Here is a 21,815-nt window from a genome sequence, read left to right on the forward strand (position 1 = left end):
AAGCCTTCATTTCCCAGTCATTCTTGACTACCTAACTACCTAACAATTCCCTTTAGAGACCGTCAATGCCCTTACTATGCAATAAATATGGTGTGAGGAGGGCAGCTTCCCCTAGGAAGCCTGCTTGGTGAAGCCCTATAATCGTCTGTGGTCCAGCCTGAAAGATCACATAAGATTTTGATCTGGAACTGGACTTTTAACAGAGAAGCCTCTAGCATTTAAGTGTTCAATTTATATAGAAATTGTAGGAAAATGTCAATGATAATGCATTTGATAATGCATGATAATTCAACATCAAATTGAATGAAGGGCAGGAGAATACCAGAATGCGGGATAACACCTTATTTCCTTCTGCCAAAGCCCATGTTTGGCCACCACTGCTTAGGAGGAACAATGATTTCTGCTTATTTTCAGCCTGCTACATCTTGCTTGAAAGACTTATTGGGATCTTATCTGGAATTCTGTTGGTGGAATTTTGATAATTATATATCCCAGGTTCTTAGCCCATAAGGTGTAAAGTAAAACACAAAAGGAAAAATAATTCTGAGTTGTAATTAAATAAACCAGAACAGTACATAAGACAAAGTACACCGATGGAGAAGAAGTAATATTTGTGCCAAATAAACTCAATACAATCTAAAATATGAAAGTAAAATTGGAAAAGTATGAATTGGAATGGGTAACTACTAGAGAACAATGAAAATTAAGAGTGACTAAGAGGAATGGGAGACTGTGGTGGCCATGAATCATCCAAATGATTACTTTAAAAAATGTCAATAGATAATTCATAAAATAATAGATATCAAGACATTTATAAAATGAAAAATTTTGCCTTACTAGTAATCAAAGAGGTAAAATATACACCCCAAATTTTGTTCATTTAAACTAACAAAGACTTTTAGGTGCTATCTATGCTAATTTTATATAATCTGTGTGCCAAGTACAGAACAAAACAATTTTCACTTCCACTGTTATCGAAATCTTTTGTTCTCAGTTTCTCAAAGATAATTTTTCAAAGTACATTAAGAACCTCAAAACTGTTATTTACTTTCATTCTCAGGTTCTATCTTTAGGGATTCATTCTAGAGGAAAAAAAGTTTGAGTTCCCGGTCAACAACAGAATAAATATCCACCAGTAAGTTAAGTTAAAAATAAATCACAATATATGTCAAAGAAGAAAGAACTGAAGCTGCAAAGTAAAACAAAAATTTGTTTGAGATCCTTAAGGATTTGAATCTGAAGTCACAGGTTCAGGATGAACCTGAAATGTGCTACAGAGATGACAAAGGAAGCTAGAGCTTATAAAGGCAAAAGCCACAAGTTGTTTTGAAACTTTTCCTTTTGGCTATCTAACACACACAGCATTCTGACTAGTCTAAAAAGGTTTGGTAAAGTCCAGGTGGCCAGATAGCAAGGCTCTAAGGCAGACGTTGGCATGGAAGCGAGGAAGTAAGATCTAAGATGTAGCCCTGCTGGGAGAACAAATTCAAAAAAAAAAAAATCAAAACTCATATCTTATTCGGGTGTAGATGTAAGTGACTTCCCCAATGGCCTTCCAAACACGGGTCAAATAGAGCTCTATGACATTGGTTACTCCATTTTAGACATTCACACGTGTCTAAAAGGCAATATTGTGAAGTTATTAAAAAGTGGACTTTGGAAATAAATTCCATGACATGAACCCAGTGCATTTTACAATATTAAAGGATGTTTTGTAAAATAATATGCACATTTTGTTTGTTTTATATAGAAGTGAGATTGAAAGGTAAAACACTAAAATCTTAACAGTAGTTTTTCTATGTAATGAAGCAGTTTTTCCCCCCACACTTTGTTATTTTTCTTTGCTTTTAAGAGTTTTATTATAAACATGTTTTACTTTTATAAAAATTGAGTTGTTGTGAAGACCCATCTGATAATAGTTTATAAACTTGAAATCAAACTAATCAATATAGTTATTTGATTCCTCAGTTTTCCAGAAGTTCCTGTAAGAATAAATAGGAAATTAGAAAACCAGCAGTTTGTATTAATCTAAAGTTGTATGCTGCTAAGCAAATCAAGTTGGCAGAATGGTAAAGGATTTAGTGTGTAGAGAATATGAGACACCATGATTTCTGGCCTGGATAGAAACAAAAGTGAAATGTCTTTGGATGGGAGAAAAATACTGAAAGAAAAGAAAAGAATTGAGGAACTAAGAATGCTATTGAATTTTTTCTTTTGAGATGGAACAGCAAAGTCCAGAGTGTGGCTATGGTAGTAGTAATGCCGGAGAGCTCTGCAGGGCAGGAGTCTAAAGAGTGACTAGGTTCTTGTTTTATTCTAAGAGAAAAATTTCCAGGACATGACAAACAGCAACCAAGAAAGGGCAAATTTTATTAAAGAGAAAATACACACTTAAGAGAAAAGAGAGTTGGCCCCAGCTGTCTAAAACATGGGCTTTTGTTTTCTTGGGAGTGGAGGTGTATCAAAGCTATCCATTCTGACTCCTGGTCTTGGCCTGTTTCCTATGCCACCTGGAGGGGAGGAAGTGGCCCAAGTCCATTTATCTTGTCTCCTGTCCCTGGCTTGTTTCTCACACTAGGGTCTCACTGTGTAAAATCAAAACAGGGAGAGGGCTGAGTACGGGACAAGGGAGAAATTCCAGAGCTGCCCGGAGAGGGCTGAGTAAGGGACTGAGGAAATATTCCAGAGCCGCATCTGGAGGAGAAGGGGAACTTTCCTAGGCCAACAATCCTGCCTCAGTAGGATGCCAAATGGAGGAAAAATAATAGCTGCTGCAGTCATCAAGGATCTCAGAGGATAGACTGCAGGAAACACTATCCACATAGATATGCAGGTCGTTTGAGAAAAGAGCAGGACACAATAAGGATCTTAAATCCTCAGTGTGTATAAAGGGGTTCCCTGAAGGACGGGGTGGCTAGAAAGAAGTTATAGGCCTGGCCTGAGCAGCATACGGGAAATGACAACGGGAGAAAGATGAGAATTGCAGTACTGCCTCTAAGTTTGAAGTTTTTGGAATGTTTCTCTTTTTAACTAAAAAAACAACAACAACAACAACAAAAACTCTTTGAGTTTTAACATTTTTAATTATCATCACTCCTTTAAAAAATTGTTCAGATGTAGTCAATTTTCTTGTGTTAACTTTATGATTACTCAGCTTCTGAAGGGTAAGAGGTTACAGTATCAGTTAATTTACTTCCTAGCTATCATTACAGTGATTAATGACTGGCCATATGGAGAAGTATGCTTTCAATTTTTTTTCTCATTAAAATTGTGCAAGGAATGTTGACAGTACCAATTGTATCTTAACAGGCATTTCAGGTTCAAGAATATTTGAAAACCATTCTGTGGATGGTTGCTCCAGTGAATAGATTTCAAATTATGTGAAACTGGTTTTACTTTAAAAGTGCAAGAGTTTGTCTCTAAAATGCATTAATTGTATTAAATTATTTAGAGACTTGGAATTCCCCTTGGACAGAGTAAGCTAACCTCTTGGGTAAGTCCAGAAGACAAGACTGCCCTCATTGCCCATGCTACATACTGGGCTAGTGCAAAGTAATTCTCTAAAGTGATGATAATCTATCTATCCTGGATGGATGGTTATCTATCCATCCAGGTGGTAAAACGGGGTCAAGAGCTTCAATGAAATCAAACAAGCACAGGAGTTGAGGGAGAGGTAGTACTGTTAGTTAGAATTCCCATCAACATATTGTCAAGTTAAAAGCCATCTGCCCAAGACATCTTTCTCACTAACATTTCTAGCGCCTAAGTGCTCCTCTTCATGGTGTCTTATTCCAGCAGAGGAGCTTGAACTTCTTACACAATGGTTCAAGGCTTCAAGAGCCAGGAAACAGAAGTGGACAGTTCTCTTAAAGGCTGGCCTCACAACTAGCACAGTGCCATTTCCACCATATTATGTTGGTCAAAGCAGCCCAGATTCAAAGAGGAGAGAAGCACATGTACAGAGAGGGAAAGAATTGTTAGTAGCAGCTATATTTCCTGATAGATCCTACAAAAGGGTATGGGGGTAGGGGAATGTCATAAAGGGTATGGAAAATATTTGTTCTTAGCATATAGAAGAAGAGATTAGAAAAACTACTTGGATATACAGGTGGCATGATAGAAACAAGTATTAACTCTGTGGTGATGTTATAAAAATGACTATATATTGAAATATTAAACCCCAGTACTTCAGAATATGACTGTATTTGGTGATAGAGCCTTTAAAGAAGTAAATAAAGTTAAAGATGTCATATGTGTGGGCCTTAATCCAACATGACTGGTGTCCTTACAAGAGGAGATTAGTACATAGAAAATACAGACCAAGGAAAGAACATGTGAAGACACAGGAAGAAGGCAGCCACCTTTAAATCGAGAGGTCTTAAAAGAAACTGAACTTGCTGACACCTTGATCTTGGACTTATAGCCTCCAGAAGTGTGAGAAAATAAATTTCTGTTTTTTAAGACACCCAGTCTGTGGTACTTTAAAATGACAGCCCTAGCAAACTAATACAATCAGTATCCTCAAGACATTTAACTCTGCTGAAGGTGTAAGCAAATAAATAGGCATTTCTAATATTTTCAACAAGATAGGCAGACAGAGGATTCCATGGGAGCATATAAAAAGGGAATCATATTCTCTTTGTTTATATTTTAATGTTACACTTTTAACATTATGTTTCATTGTTTTTTTTCCTGATGTAAAAATGAGACATTCTATTTAAAATACTGAAACATAATAGATTCAAAAAAAAAAAAGAAAATCAGAGTAGAAGAGTCTGAAAAAACCCAATGGCCCCATACCCATTGGCTGCACACCCAGAATTGTGGTGTAAACCTGGCACTGGCAGCTTTGGTCATCTTAGAGAGAAGCTTTTCATAAACAAATGGCTGCAGTTCTATGAAGATGTGTACATGTTTCAAAAAGGTCTGATGGTAATTTTAAAATATTCTGCATTAGTTCATTCTGCTCACGTTAAAAGAATCTTCTCAAGATTAGTTTAAAATGTGATTGAGATCAAAGATTAACAAATAGGATTTTTCATTTTTAAAAAATAATCTATAAAAATATAATGTTTAATCAAATACTAACAATTATTTAAAATTTTTATTTAATCAAAGTTTATAAATGATAAAAGATTTATTAAAAGGTGTTTATGCTAAAGGAAACGTAACTTGAGAAATTATCCTAGACATGGTATTTCTAATAAGAACAAGTAAATGTGAATGCATATTATTCATCAGGGAAGAATTATTTATATTTCTAATCCATCATTTTAATCAAGCATTGTTTCTTAATAGCACTCATGACTCAGGGCAGCTAAACAGGATTTAGGTTGTAGGTATGCAAAATGTTATACCAGGCTCTATGATTCCTTGCAGAAAGAGACGCCTAGTGTCCTATCCAAATATATATATATATATATATATTTGTAGTCAGTGTTTATGAAAATAATGCTGGAAATAAAAAATATCCTTGCATATTCTATATGATGTTTTGGACTCACTCCAGCAATCTGAGCAAATAAAGAATATCAAACATAAAAACACTAAACAACATTTTGGGACCTCTACAAACAATCACATATAAGAGAATCCAAGAAATTTAAAAGGATTCTGTAAAAGTTTCTTTAACACACTTTTAACACAAGAACAACCTCGCTGTACTTGTGCTGGCTTCTTTTACCCGTCTGTTCAATAAACAATCCCTCTGAGGGAAGTTCAGAATGACTGTTTACCTACAAGGCTCACACTTTTTATTGAATAAGGATGAATTCTCTAGTTTCCACATTTTAAAAGTCAAGACAGATTGCAGTGCCTATTTAAGTGAAGATCTCATAGTTAGTTTCAGGCAGCAACTGAGATTGTGCAAACTTTTCACTCTGTCAGTGGGAGAGCCCTCTGATCGCTTTGACTTTAGCTAGTATTCTTCACTTCTACCACTGTCCCAGATTCCATCTCTAAAAATATTTAACGTGTTTTTCCTCACATGCTGCTTTTATTCTAGCAGGGCTCATCCCTCTGTGCCACAAATGCACCATTAAATATACTTTTAGAAGGTTTGCTGGTCGGACATAAAACCCATGTTATAAATTTATTCCCGGAGTCTGGGAATTACACTTTAGTTACCAAATCCCCTCCCCAACTTAGTTTCAAGTGCCATTTTTTGTATTTTTTTGTGTGATAATACCTCTAGGTGTTCTACATGTGAGAGCTACACACAGTACAATGGTTATGTCTTCTTGGACAATGTAAAGACTATACTTACTTAAATATTCTATGTTATGATTATCTGATTTGCATTCCAAAGAGTTTTTTGATACCAAGATAAAGAAATGTTCACTTGCTTAATAATATCTTGGGAGTTCTTGATTAAAAAAAAGAGAGAGAGAGAGAGAAATTGACTCTGGTTACTGTAAAAAGAAAATGGTATTTATAAAAAGGATATAGGACAGACCATTGAATTGACCTGAAGACAAGAGAATCAAATTTGGGAAAAGGGCATAATCCAAAAGAGACCAGGAAGAGAAGACAAGTCTTGTCAAAAACAAATTCTGGTATAGCAGGCATAACCTCAACTATATACACATAGCCAGAATCACTGCTTGGATCTCCTCTTCTGTTTTCATGAGTATTTCTAAATGCTCCTATTGGGTTAACTCAGAACATAGACCCTCCACATTAACAGGAGACTGATAGCTGCCCAGCCAGCAGCCAAAGAAGGCAGTGCACACAGAGCTTTCAGCAGTGCCTGCTCCCAAGGACGTTATCTGCTCCTGTAACCAAGCAGCACATCTTGCTCCCATCCATCAGAGAAGACGGCTGCTCCCCCAGTGAGATAACCCCTCCTTCTGCTTGTGGGCATAAAAAACTGCTTGCACTTGGTCAGCAGCAGCCATTTCCTGCAGCTCTAACTGGCCGCTGCTGAAGCTTCCTGGCCTTATAGGTAATAAATGGCATTTCTCACCCCTCTGGTCTTCCTGGTGGTTTTTCTGGAATATCCAAACCCAGGTACACGTTCCAGGTCTGGGGCTCCTGCATTATAGCCCTTCTGTCCTTGTATCACTTTATCAGGATTCCAGTTATTACACAAGAGGACTAATTGGCTGATCCTAGTTCACATGCCACTAACTGCCAAGGGTCAGAGAAAGAAGGTAAAACTGCCTCTTTTGGTTTCTGATGGAGCATACCTTTGATATGAGAGGGACATTCAGATGCTTGCCAGCCAAATAATAAAACTTCAAAAATACCTTTTTTTCAAATTTATAAAATTGTGTTAATTTTAGTAATATATAAAAAATGTTTAGCTGGCCTTGACATGATCCCCCTTACCAATTGCACCACTATGCTAAAACAATTGTTTTTCACTAAGTATGTTTATCAATTAAGTCATCATTCTTTATCCATAATTTTATTCATGATATTGACAGGGTAGGTAGATAAGTAGACTTGAGCCAAAAGTAAAGGGATAATAAAAGGTTAACTAGTCTCTGAGACTGGCTCAGCAGAAGAATGTACACAAGATACCTGGCAGCTTCTGGAGCCTTCCTCACTCCCCCAGGGTCAGTTAACTGTAGATGACTATTATATGTCCTTACTTTGGGGGTGCTTGACTGGCATGAGCAAAATTAGTTAATCAAGCACGAGCTTATTCTCAAAATCTCCACGGTGTAGGCATATGACTTCCCATTTACGAGCACACACATGCATGCCCATACCAGAAATGGAAGTTTAAGAGGAAAGAGCTGGGAATTCATGTCATCTGAAGTAGGAGGGACAGAGGAAAACAAAGAATTCCTATAGGAGGCCCTATAACTGGGACCCCTAATTTCTCAGTGCACTCGATTCTCTATCGAGCTTCTCATTTGGACTTTCTCCCAAGTATACTTTACTTTGCTTGCTTTACTTAATAAAATCACTTCTGCTTACAATTCTTTGCCTGCTGTCTTTCTTCTCTGAGTGTCGGACCTCCATGCAAATCTTTTGTGGGAAATCCAAGGACCAAGCCTGACTCCCACAATGCAGACACCTGATTGCTGGTAATAATATGATGGAAAAGCAAATATATTTCTTATAATCTCAACCAAGAATATCTATTACAGCACAGTAAGTTTCTATTTATTGAATAATTATTATATCCAGGCACTGCGCTAGGTAATTTATATCCTCATAAGGACTTTGCAAACTCTGTATCATTCATTCAGTTAATTTTCTGTGTGGAGAAAATGAAATTCAGAAAGGTACAAAATGGTCTCTAAGTCATCAAGCTGTTTATGTGCAGAGCCAGAACTAGAGCTTAAGATTTGCTTTCTTCCTTCTTTGCTTCTTTCCTTCCTTCCTTCTGTTACCAAACTCAAGAACTTTATTTTCCCTGCATGTGTCAATAGCCAAAAGAGACATGGACAGGAGTTTGCAGCAAAGAAAGCAGAGGTTTATTTGGGGAAATGGCCCCAGCCTGTAGGCACAGGTGAACTCCACTTAAAGACCTAGCTCCTCCATGGCCTCTAGGGGATAGGTTATATAGGGAAAAACTCATTAGTCATGGTAACTAAGGAAGTTGGGGGCGTGGGCCCTACTGATTGGTCGGGGACTAGAGTAGGAGGCAGCTGATCATTGCATTAGGTCCTGATGTCAGTCATGGAGTAGTTCTGTCTGGTTTCAGGGGAATGCTGATAGGGGTTGTTCCTTCATGAGTGTGGAGCTGCAAGATGTTATTTTTAGTTTGACCGAAACTCTATTTCTGAGGTCAACAGACCTGAGGCTTTGTTGCTAAGACTGTTTGATGCTGATCTAAAGGCTTAATGATTAAGAGAGTGGTAGTATGCAGTATGTAGGATAAAGAAAGAAAAGAAGCATGTGAAGCCAAGGCCAGTTTGAAGTAAGGAGAAAGAGGAAAAAAAAGTCATTTTAAAGAAGATTTTCATGATTACACTTTTTGCCTTCTTTCTTTCTTTCCTTCCTCATTTCCTTCCTTCTCTCCCTCTTTCCTTCCTTCTTTTCTTTCTTCTAAACTAAAGTCTTTATGTAACTGTGTAAACCTTCACTCCTTTAACCCATTTTCTGTTTGCTCCAAAATAACTCGCCAGTGGTCCTAAATTTACTCCCAAAGTTTGCCATAAAATATCTCACTTTTATTATTATTTTTGCATCCCTCTAGTATATCGATAATCTTTGGGAACAAATGACATCATTCTATTTATAGCATTCTATTTTTTGTAGTTCTGTTAGGTAGTTAGGCAGACATGAGTGACTGGGGAATGAAAGCCCCTCGCATAAACCTCCCTGGAACACCCATTTCATAGTTTTAAATTACTCCTTCATCCTGAGAAACAGAAAAGTAGAAAGTCATAAAATATCAGCCAGTTTAATCCAGCCACAAGTGCTTGCACAATCAGTTCTACAGTAACCTCCCTATGATCTGGCCTCATTATACCATCATTATAATAACATGCCTATGCCCAGAAATTCACAAATCTAATTATAACAGACTGAATTCTGGGTAACCTCATGCGCAGTAAGCAAAGGGTTATATAACAGCCAAATGTCAATCAAAATGATCTCACACACCAATTTTTTGGCACCACCCATCATGACCACAATATAGGGTTTACTTCCTGAATTCTATGCTATTACAGCCCTTTTCGCTCTAACCACCCCTCTCTTGGAGTGTACTTTAATAAACCTTACTTTGTATACATCTCGCCGATCTGTAATTCTTTACTGTCTCAGTGAAAAGAACCAAGGACCTTTTCAGTGCTACCGGGGTAACAATGGATTTCAGATTGCCCAAACAGTAACAGTTTGACTAATGAAAATGTCAAATCCTAGAAAATATAGGATTCCTACAATGAACGCTGGCAGCAAACTGCATTTTTTTTCTAAATGGGAAAAGGGTTAAAATGACTTTTTCTCTTCTCTTTCTCCTTGATTCAAACTGGCCTTAGGTTCATTTACTTCTTTTCTTCCCTTATCCTTCTGATCCTTAATCATTAAGCCCTTCGATCAGCATCGAATGAATATAGGGAGGAGGCAAGAGATTTAAAAATGTTAATCGAGCTACATTCAGAGACTGCAATATACTGGTCAGCCTGTGGCCAGGCCAGGAGTTCGCCTGTAGAACAAAGGAAGATTTCTACTGGGATTACTAACAACCCATTTCCCACACCTGTGAAAAGGAAACAGAATCATTCCCTATGGCTAAAACCATGGGAAACCTATGGATTAAAGGCTGGAAATTTACAGCAGCCCTTTCACTCTGCATATTCTTATCTTTCAGGCTACATACTCTTCCCCTTCCTCACTGTATATCCATATCAAAAGAAATGGGTTAACCGAGTCTTTTAAACTATAACTCACAGGAACTAAAGAATGATTTATAAATTGAATTCCCTGAACACTCAGCCTCCTACTCACTGCCTTTCCACATCCCTCTCACTGTCCCTCTCAGTCTCTGCCTCTGAGAGGAGACCACACTCTGTCTGTGGAGTGTTACCCCTTTTCTAATAAACTTTCCTTTGGACTCTAATTATGGCGTGTGTGTTGAATTTTTTCTACACTCATCCAAAGGACCCTCATCTCGGTGCAGGGCTTGGTCTCTCCAACCTCAACTCCGGGAAATTTGCCCTGTCCTACATCGAAACAGCCTTAGGAACAAAGCTTCAGGTCTGTTGACCTGAGGGGGGAGCGCGGTATTGCACGCACTTCTTGTGCTCCACTTCAGCTCCTCAGGGGACCTCATGGCTCCGCATATATCAGAGTATAATAGTGGCATCCAGCCACACATGCGTGATACAATAAGCTGAATTATGTTTACATATTTTAGGCGCAGGCGCCCTACTACACTAATGTAACATTCTAAACCCAGGGTCCTATTCCTAGCTGCGAGCCTGGATCACAGCCAGACCTGGGACCAGCTAGGCCTGGGACCCACACTTAAATAGACCTACTTTTTTTGCTTCAAACTTCTGTCCATATCTTTTTTGGTTATTGATGCATACAGGCAAAATGAACCCCTTGATTTTGGTAACACTTGTTCATAAAATTTTCACCACTTTGTGTGGCTAACGAGCAATGTAAAAGCCCATGAATGCTACCTTCTCTTTAAAAAATCTTTTTTTAAAGTATATTTAGTCACCAACATTATAGATTCTCTGTGCTATAGCTTGGTTGGCTTTTTAAACTTAAAGAAATTATAACATTGTGATTTATAATAAATACGTATTTGATTTTAGCCCCCATTTCTGGCACAGAGCTAAAACCCTTGGAATTTCCTGTGTGATGAGAGCAATAAAAGTGTTTTGTTATGTTAATGGATGACCTTTGGACCTCACCTAAGGATGGCAGCTGGTTGCCAGGAGATTCATCAGCGTAATTAGAAGGTTAAAACTTTCAGTCCCACACCCTCCTTTACTTCTAGCGAGGAAAGGGGGTGGTTGAATCAATCACTAATGGCCACAGTTTAATCTTTCATGCCTATGTAATGAAGCTTCCATAAAACCCAAAAAGACTGCATTCAGAGAGCTTCCAGGTTGGCGAACATGTGGAGAATTGGGGTAAGAGGTGCACTAGGAGAGGATACGGAAGCCCTGTACCATCTTGCCTTATTATTTTCATCTGGATGTTCATCTGTATCTTTTATAATAAACAGGTAATCCAGTAAATAAAACACTTTGAGTTTTGCAAGCTGCTTTAGAAAATTAATTGAATCCAAGGAGGAGTCGTAGGAACCTCTGATTTATAGCCAGTCAGTCAGGGTCAGAATTACAGGTAACAACTGACATTTTCAGCTGACATTTTCAGTGGGAGGGTTGAAGGTTTGAGGGGTGAGGACACAATCCTGTAGAACTGACTGAACCCTAAACCTGTGGAAAATGGCGCTATCTCTGGGCAGAGAGTATCTGAATTGAGTTGAATTTTCAGATACCCTGCTGGCATCCATGAATTGCTTCTTGGTGGTGTGGAAACCCTCCCTTCCCTCTACCTACAGAAATTTGGGTCTCAGAACACTCATTTAAAAATATTCTAGGCTTTCACTAAGAAATAAAAATATGATTTGCATATAGATCTTTGATTATGTCACTGAAAAACAGAATAAAACCTACAATGCTCTGAAAGAAGAGGAGCAGAGATTGTCAATGTGGTTTTACATTTGTCATTTTAACTGGGAACCAGAGCAGAGTAGAAAAGCTCTGGTTTTCTACTTGTTGCAAAGGCCACTGGCCTAGTTAAACTGTTGTGAACTGGGGCATTTGAGTCTGAGTAATTCAGGACTTTTATTTTCAGCACATGTCCCCAATCATTCCTGTAGAAATGAAGGCCATCTCTTGACTCCAAATGTACCATTTACCCTTAGCCCATAATCTGTACCTTTCATCCACCCAATAAAGACAGAAAAGTAAAAAACAAACAAACAAACAAACAAACAAGAAACTGTTACATTCTCGGATAAAGGAAGTTGAAAGCATTGGGAAAAAGAGAAAGTAAAATTTTTGCCAGAGTTTATTAAACCAAAAAGATACATTTCTAGTTGTATACCCTAAATGTGCTTCCTTTAACTTTATCATTTGTTCTGTAACATACCCTACTGACCAAAAATAAAATTCACCATTTATTATCAAAGAAAATATCTCCATTAATACAAATTCAAATAACACATACACTACTTGGAATGAAGAAAGAGGGCTATATTTTGTGAGATATTTCTAAACAAATGCTAACTGGATTTAAATATGCATAACTTATTTTAACTAGAGTTCAGAAATGGACCAGGAGTAATACAAGTACCACTTTAATCCTGTTAGACATTCTAGATTCTTCTTTTATCTTCTTACTGTATTATTATTCCCTAGCAGGTTAAGGACTTTGTCTCTATCTAGTATTGGCCAAGTTCGAGGGGCAAGGATAAACCTGAGTGGAATAAATAGTAGAAATGTTGATGGCCATAAAGATGTAATGAAGTTGTTAGCTCAGTAACAGGCAATGTTATATTGTGGTTATGGACTCTGAAATCAAGCTTTCTGGATTCAAATCCTAGTTATTGGCTGAATAACTTTGGGAAAGTGATTTAGCCTCTCTGTCATTCAGTAGCCTCATCTATAAAATGGCAGTAATAAGAATACTTCATAGAGTTATTGTAAGGATTGAGTGAGTTAATAATGTAAAAGTATCTAGGTCAACTCATAAGAAGTTTTTGATAAATATCAAAATTATGAAAATTTAATATATGCATTTTCTCATGTTATTATTTTTCCAAAATATTTTCATGTAGTCACTTAGCATTCAAGTGAGAGGATACGGAAGCCCTGTACCATAGAGATGAACAATAATTGATATAACTCACTGCTCATTATAATAATTTTTAGATTGCTTTAAATTTTTCAATTACATATATTCTTATTTTCTTCAGATAAACCTTAAAATCACTTTGCCAACTTCTAAGAAAATACATTCCTAGAATTTTAATTGAAATTCTATTAAACCATACATTTATTTTGGGGAGATTCTTTTACAAAGTCTAATGTTCTCATCCTGGGATATAGTATATCTATCCACATATTGAAGTCTTAAAAAGTGCCTATAATATTTTCATAACAATTATCTATGTTTATTTTACATTAATTCTTAGATAATTCATAATTCTGCCATGAGATACTATTAAATATAATTTATTATTTATTAGTGTTACAAAATATTTAGTATTTTGTTTAGTAGAATTTTTATGCCAATGTTATAATTTTTATAGTAAAAAAAAAATCAAAACTTTTTTGGGTATGTCTGTTTTCATGTATAGAAAAACCTCAACCAATACCCAGAATTTAGAGCAATTTTTACCTGCAACTTATTTTTAGTAAAAGCACTTTCTAAAAGGTAAAATATTAAGTCTATAAAGTAAGTATATCTCTAAGAAATAGGATAATATTATAATCACTACAATAAACAGAATTCTTGCTTTATCTCTCTTAAATGATGGGTCAGTAAGACCATTTCAGTTCAAACAGAAAGAGCAAGAACTTAAGAAAACTCACTGTTTAATTAACAGGTTCATTAATTGTTGTGAACTACAGAAACCTACCATTTACTACTGTTCTGTATTTTTTCTACACACTTGTACCTTAGCATTCTTTTCATACTTCTGTAATTGTCTTATTTACTTATTATTTACTTGTTTTTTGTCTATTTTTCTGAATGCAGTTTTTATTAGGACTACAGCCTTGGTCGTCTTGTTTACCACAATGATAGATACTCAATCATAATTTTATTTATTTATTCATTCATTTGATAAATACGTATTAATCTTCTATTCTCTGTCAGGAACTTTTGCATATAGACAAGGGATCTCTGGCCTCAAAGTGTTTATAGATAGAAAGCAAAAAAGTTAATAATATAATTTTAGGTAATTGTAAGAGCTATTTGGGGAATAAGGTAATGGAATAAACAGAGCAAAGTGGGTAGGAACACTATTTTAGAAAAAAAAAATAGTAAATGAGGGCCTCTCTAAGAAGGTAAAATACAAACACAGAACTAATACAAAAGATTTGGAAGAAGAATGTTTCAAGCAGATTGAATAGTAAAAAGATACTGAGGTGGATAAACTTGGTGGTTGGTGGTTCAGAAGTGGCAATAAAATTAGTGAGCGAGTGAAAGAAAGAAAGGAGAGGAGGTCAGGAAGGCAATCATGGTCAGATCATATAGGCAAGGTCTTCTCTTAACTAGCACTTTCCACACTTTGTTGTGCATATGAGTTGAATATATATGTTAAGAGCTCAGGGGAGAGTGTTAGATGGGAGATGGAAATTTGGGAGTCATTAGATTTTAAAGGTATGCAATTAAATGAGCTCATCTAGCAAGTGAGTATCGATCAAAAAGATATTTGAGGTTAAGAAGAGGAGACTGAAAACAATTCACCAGTGAGGTAAGGAAAAAAAGGGAAAAAAAAACAACAACAAATAATGTGTGATGATGCTTCAAAAGCCTAATGAAAAAGTAAATGCTTCATTCAGCACAAGGGCTGGAGGAAATTAGTGAGAAGGGTAATCAAATACCTCTGAGAGTTCAAATAAAATGAATAAGAATTGGTCATTGGATTTGGCAAGATATGGAAGCTGTTGCTGACTTGACAGAGATGGTCTTAGTGAATAAGGTGATGATATCTTGACTGGACTGTAAGAAAAAGAATGGGTGATATAAAGTGGAGGCGGAAACAACAGACAATTTCTTTGATTTTTGCTACAGACCATAATTAGAGAGCGATGTTGAATCAAAAGATTTTTATTTTAAGATAGGAGATATTGAAACATGTTTATGTGCTGATATGAATAATAGGTCACAAGGAAAACAACGGTTATGCATGTGGAAGGGCTGGCTTTGGAGGGGAGAAGAGACAGTGACAAAAGGGAATGCAAATCATATATGTATGTATGTGTGTATATATGTATTATAAAGATATATGTATATGTATTATAAAGATACATGTAGGTTGGTAGATCTTGTGGTAGGACTATGGAACGTTTTTCTTCTAGATGTTTTTATTTTTCAATAAAATAAGAAGAAAAGTCATTAACCAACAGTGAGAAATAAGAGAGAAATATTGGAGATTTGAGCAGTGAAGAAATGGTGTAACATAATTATCTTAGAATGTGTGAAAGCAAATTTAGCAGAGTAACGTATTAGGATTCAAAAGGCAGTACTGAGGAGTCATTTAAGATAGAGTACTACAATTAAAGTGAAAAAAAGTGGAATTTCCTCTAGTCGCATTTATCTATTTAGGGATTAAATGGTAAGGTTACTGAGGATATATGCTGAGGAGAAATTATAGCAATGGACCATGGCATCTAAACCAAGTAAGAAGGAAGTGAGGGCTTAAAAATGTGGTGAGTTAATGCATTGTCCGAATAAGATCAAAGAACAGTTGCTAAAGTAAGTGAATTGAAAGACAGGAGGTTATTTGAATCTCAGGTAAATAAAACCCTATATAAGGCACTATTGCAATTTTCCGAAGGTATTGGACTGTGTGACTTGAACCATGTGCATACAGCTTAAGCTACCATGAAGTTATCTTGTAAAGCTAATTATGCATCCAGTCAGCATATGATTTTACTCACTTACACTTCCTAAGAAATACATCTATTGAGAAAAGCAGGGTCAATTAATACAGTTTTATCCCTTTTATTTTAAAGTATGTTTAACTGTTTAAGGCACCAAACTGAAAAGCAAAACATCATTCAAACCAAGCATGCTATTAAAGCATTAGCCTTAAGTGCTATTTTCTCTTTCTGCTGTTATTCTCTCAATAGCAATAAAACAGAAATCGTATTATTGAATTTGAACGCTAATACATTTCCAGGATAATCTGAACAGCAAACAAATAAAATCTTGTAACTCCATCTCCAATACTCTTCAGAAAACAGTTAGGAGGGCAAAAAGTCCATAAAGTAAGGCACAAGGATAGGCAATGAGAAGCTGTTGTCCTTCCATGTCCAAGGCTGAAATGAAGATTTTGGAAGCTGAGAGACTACACCAGCCAATGATGATCAGTGCTGACACAGTTCCAATTGTGCCCCTATAGCAAAGACAAAAGAGATGATTACCTTACATCAGGAGAAAAAGATATTTGGATCAGAGCTGCCTCTGAAATGTGCTTATACAGTATTTATAACTACTTTCTCCATTTGTAAAATGAGGGTGAGGAATCATATGAACTCAAAGGCCTTCACCAGTTAGAAAATATTTGAGTCAAATTCACCCTCAGAGGTTAAATAGTTCATGCTTAGGTAAAACTCGAATTAATAGAAAGAGAATTCACCTGTAGTTACTCTCATATGTCAACATTCAAGTCACAACTCCTGAAATTCTTTTATATAAACTATCTTTAGAAACTTCTTTTATAGATACAGATATTTTCCTTCAATACTTTTTTCCTAAATTTACCCAAGATATGGGCCGAAAGATAGCTGGACTTGCATTCTAGTGGGATGCCTAGTCCCCACTGCTCCCAAGTCCACTTCCCAGGTTTTTGTCTTGAGCCTACACAGTTCAAGTAGGGAACACATGGAAAGGCACATATATGCGTTGCCTCCCACTTCACCACTAAAGATTCCTTTTGTATGTGTACATGTTGATTTTTTAGAATACTGAAATAGATTTGTTCAAATTGGTGCCTTCAAGAAGTAACTGTGGAGGCAATTCTTTAAGAAGAAATGGGGAAGTAACGTAATTAAGTCTAGCTACCTTGGGAGTAAAATAGGAGGTGTAGGTGGAAAGAGCGAATTTCTTTTCTTACATGCAAACTGAATATATTACTTAGGAAAATATTACATAAGAGTTAGGAGAGGTCTTGGAATATATCTAGTTGCCAGCTATAAAGCAATGAAGTGACTTGACAAAAATTGCATAGTAAAATGGGCATTAGGTCAGAATCTCCTAACTCCTAGCACACTGTTCTTTTCACTATTAAACTATACTGCCTCACTTGATCCTGGTTAAATCTGAAGTCGAACATTGTGTTAACTATTTGTGACAATGACAGGAATACCTACTTATAATAATTTAACCAAAGCAAAACAAATGAAAAACTGTACAATATAGCTTATAATGCCTTAGATTATAAATAAATAAAAATATTTTAAAAGCACTCTAATAAATATTATATTCATTGGTTTAATTAATATCAGAAATAATTTCTAGAGTGATTTAATTTATATGTTGTCATCAACAAAATTATAAAATTATATGTGATTAATTTGAATGATGTACTAATATGCCCAAAAGGTCAATTTCAGTGTAATGGTCTTAGGGGTGAGATAGTTTATTCCTCTTTCATATAATTTAAAGGATTCTAAATCATCCCTCAAAATTTCAGAATGAAAATCTAATGAAAAAGGTTCAGATTTCTGATGATTCTCAAAATCCAAGAGTTTTAGTTTTTATTTTCTTCTAATAATGCATAGTCATTTAAAATGCCCCAAATTTGCTGGAAATAACATTTAAAACTTAGAATTTTTAAATGGTAAATAATTATAGTATTCTTTGGCAAAACATTTGAAAAAAATAGAAGTCCTAGAACTGAGCTCTGTATTAACTTGTCAAATGTTGGTAACAAACAACATAGTAAGTAGAACAGCTTGCTGAGGAATATGATATACAAAGGATGAAAGTTTTTCATGGATAAGACTTAGTTTACTTACACTGCATTTATACATTCTAGGTATCTATTTTCTGTTGTATTTTTCTTTTTTAAATGTTGAAGAATACTCGCTGATAAAACAAAAGTTTGCTCTAAATTATTCTCAAGAATGTTACTTTAAAAATGAGACCATATTAAAACAAAAGAGCGTTCCTAGTAATGCTATGAAAAAATTATATAAATTATATTCAAGTAAAAATATTAAAGGCTTTTTAAAAATGTCTATCTTTGGCATTGGTAAATTCTTACATAATATCCAATGTAGGGTTAATAACCTAAAATGTACATCATCCAATAAAAAAATGCAAATTGAATCTCCTTCGGATATGGAAGAATCAGCACTGATGGCAAGTGTTTATTTCTAATTATTTTAGAGCAGAGTAGGTGACAAAGGATTATGTAATTACTTGTTTATCACCAACCAAAGTGGTTGTGATATTCATATGCCCTGGGAAAGTGCCTGACAAAAACATATCTACTGGATCCTTATTAATAGCTTTGAATTACAAATGCTAACTTCCTAGGAAGTAAAAAAAGAAAAAAATATTGACTGAGCATATATGCCATAAATTTCTCAAGCGTTAATATCTTCATCAGGGTTCTTGGGGCTTTTGCACTGCATGGAGCCCAGCTGAAAAAGAACAGTTGCTTCCCACCTAGAAGACAGAGTGTCTTAAAGTTGAGGCAACTTGTTAGCATTCACCAGGCATTTACTCTTCCCAAATCAAACAAGTAAATTTTCTATAGTTGTTATATTACCCATGACAATAGTTCATATTAAAGAAAGTGACAACTTACAAATTTCCATTTTTTAAGGTTATCTGGTTTAATTTTTTTAATCATCAAAACAGGAACAGCATCTGCACCAAAACTGACCTACTTTCCTGAATCTGTATGTGGCTTTTAACAGTCATTGGTTTTCCCAATTCCACTACCAAAACGATCTGAAAGAGGTTAACTGCTGCACTGGTATGGCAAGACAGTGATGATTGTGCATGTAGGGTCAATTAGTGCATACAGAGACTTACTGCAGTGAAAAGAAGATGGCACAGCTGGACAGGATGACCATGGGCAGTAGGCAGTAACCCAGTACACTTGCCACGCAGCCATAGGACACCCCTGAAGAGCTCATCAAGTTTAGTAAAGCGCAAATCCCTAGGCAGCCAATGGCACTCATGCCATACACATAACCAAACTGAACTTTTCCTGCCTGGAACAAAGAGAAGAAAATAGTTTGAATACAAAACAAACATCAAGAGGAAATCAGAATTGCAATACATCAGCTTTGAATATATTTTCATCATTATAATTATCCATACCTCAGAATTATCTCATCCAATTAAAAATTAAGTGGAATGTTTCTCTAATATATCAAAACAATTTGAAATTGTTACTGTTTTCCAAGTGGAGTAAACCCACCCAATGGAGCAGTGCATCACTGAGGTGCTTTTTTAAGTATGTCCATTAGCATCATTAGCATTATTTCACAAAGTAGCCATAAGAATACAAAAGATATTCAATGAGAACTTGTGACTAATGCAGGAGAGAATTTTGCCAGCATAGCCCAAGGACACCATGACAAAAAAATTAGTAGTGACCAACTTCCCCAACTGCGGAGGAAGAAGAATTGAAAATAGCTGGACAGTTTTGAACACTAAAATGATCATAACATTCTCCATTTCCCTTAATTAATCATAAAATAAATATCTCTTTCTTTAAGACATAATGACTTCACAGAAAACAGCCATGGAGAAGAAAAAAATCACAGAACTGAAAGGAACCTTAAAAATCAAGGAATTTCAGTCAAGATAAAGGGCTAGGCAAAAGCAGGGTTCGACTTCTTCTATGACCGCATTAAAATTATAACCAAATTATAAAACAAATGACTTGGAGAACCATCTGAAGCCTAGATGATCATAACTCATACATCTGAGCCTATAAAAGAAAAGCCATATTGAGACTGGTAGGAGGGGCGGAGATGCAAAGTGGGCTGGTCCCACACCTGTGTGTGGTGTTTGAGCACCAGGAAGGAGAGAGCAACTGCAGAGGCTCCCTGAAGGAATGAGGGATCCTAGCCTCACACAGGGGGTCCCCAGCCCAGGGTTCCAGTCCCAGGAAGAAGAATTCCCACAAAAACTGACTGTAAAAATCAGTGGGGATTTGGGCTGTCTGAGTAAGACAGAAAGAATCTGAAAACTCACACATTCCCTTTTAAAGGGCTCAGTCACAGATTCACTTGCTCACACACACTCACCCTGTGGATAGTCAGCAACTCAAGAGGGCAATACAAATGGGAAGAGACTGAGTAGTCTGGTGCTAAAGCAAGGGCTTGAGGGACATCCATCATTGCTTCTTTGTTGGGCCCTCTTCCAGGGCAGTTTGCAGATGGGTGGCATCTTGCCTGGGTTGAGCCTTTTCCCAACTCGGCCAATTCTAAAGTAGTATTGGCAGTGTGAGATCAGCTCACTTCACCTTAGTCTCCTTGAGACCCCAAACACCCAATCCGCAAATTGCCTTTGTCAGGCCCGTTGCCAGGCAGCCAGCCCCACCTAGCACCTTCCCTGGCCTGCTCATTTTTGGGCTGGCAACAGCCCTGAGCTCAAGCTGCCCGCATGCAGCGTGCACAATACAGGCAAGACTTTTAGCAGCGGCCCACTGGTGCCAGCCCTAACTGCAGTGTCTCTTGGGAGGATCACTGGGGTCTACCAGCCAGAGGCAGATGATGGCTGGCCTCGCTATGATCTGTGACTTTTGCGGGAGACAGTGGCAGCAATCTGCATTGGCTCGACAAAATTGGCTCGCTCCGCCCCATGCCTCCCTGAGACCCTGTACCACCTAACCAACAAATTGCCTATGGTGGGCTCATTGCTAGGCAGCTAGCTCCACCCTGTGCTTTCGCTGGAACACAATTTCGACAGCAAACAGCCCTTAGCTTGTGCAGCTGTGAGTGGCCAGTGCACCCCAGGAGAGACTTTTGGTGGTGGGCCACAAACTCCTTCCCAAGCTATAGTATTTCATGAACAGATCTTGGGTGTCAGAGACAGGCAGCAGCTGGCCTTGCAACAACCTGAGCCTTTTAAAGGAAGCCTCAGATTCAGCATGAGAATAAGCCTGATTCTGTATTGGCCAGGTGAAATCTATATACTTTACCCTGGTGACTCCCTGAGTTCCTGCCTCATCCAACGCCCATACCAACCAAAGGTTCTTAAAGCTGCAGAGACTTACAAACAAATGACAGGCAGCCTCAGGTTTTAAGGTGCACTGGTCCTTTGGCTGAGCCATCCCAGGGTCAGTACTGGTGGTAACCTTGGCTCACAATGTGGTCTCTCCCACTTGCCTCCAGATCCAGCACAGGCAGCAAACATTCATGGATTTTTTGTAGCTCCTACTGGGCATCGTGAACAATCAAAAGCAGCAATTGACTTTGACCTACACAGGAGCCCCTCTCAAGGACCCCAGAACCAACACATGTGGAGGCTAGCGTCAGGCCACAACAAAGCACCACATAACTAGCCGCATAATCAGTACACCCAAAGGTTGTTCTCAATAGGTACATGAGCCTGCTGGAGTGAATTCCACTCCATGGGGTCAGCCCCCACACAGCGGCTCATATTCTCTGGGCATGGCCAATCTCCAC

At 37.1% G+C, this 21,815-nt stretch overlaps 1 protein-coding gene across 1 annotated transcript in view; it reads right to left on the reverse strand.

The window, feature by feature from the left end:
- Positions 1 to 15,802: 15,802 nt before the first annotated feature.
- Positions 15,803 to 21,815, reverse strand: part of YIPF7 (Yip1 domain family member 7) — a 29,384-nt gene continuing 23,371 nt past the window's right edge. Inside the window, exons 6-7 of the mRNA XM_006922465.3 lie at positions 19,207 to 19,388; positions 15,803 to 16,555 (exon numbers count right to left, since the gene is read on the reverse strand). Coding sequence (XP_006922527.2) covers positions 16,393 to 16,555; positions 19,207 to 19,388 — 345 coding nt within the window. The 3' untranslated portion in view covers positions 15,803 to 16,392. The remainder of the gene's footprint in view (positions 16,556 to 19,206; positions 19,389 to 21,815) is intronic.

The sequence above is a fragment of the Pteropus alecto genome, unplaced genomic scaffold, assembly GCF_000325575.1.
Source record: "Pteropus alecto unplaced genomic scaffold, ASM32557v1 scaffold57, whole genome shotgun sequence".
Lineage (NCBI taxonomy): Eukaryota > Metazoa > Chordata > Mammalia > Chiroptera > Pteropodidae > Pteropus > Pteropus alecto.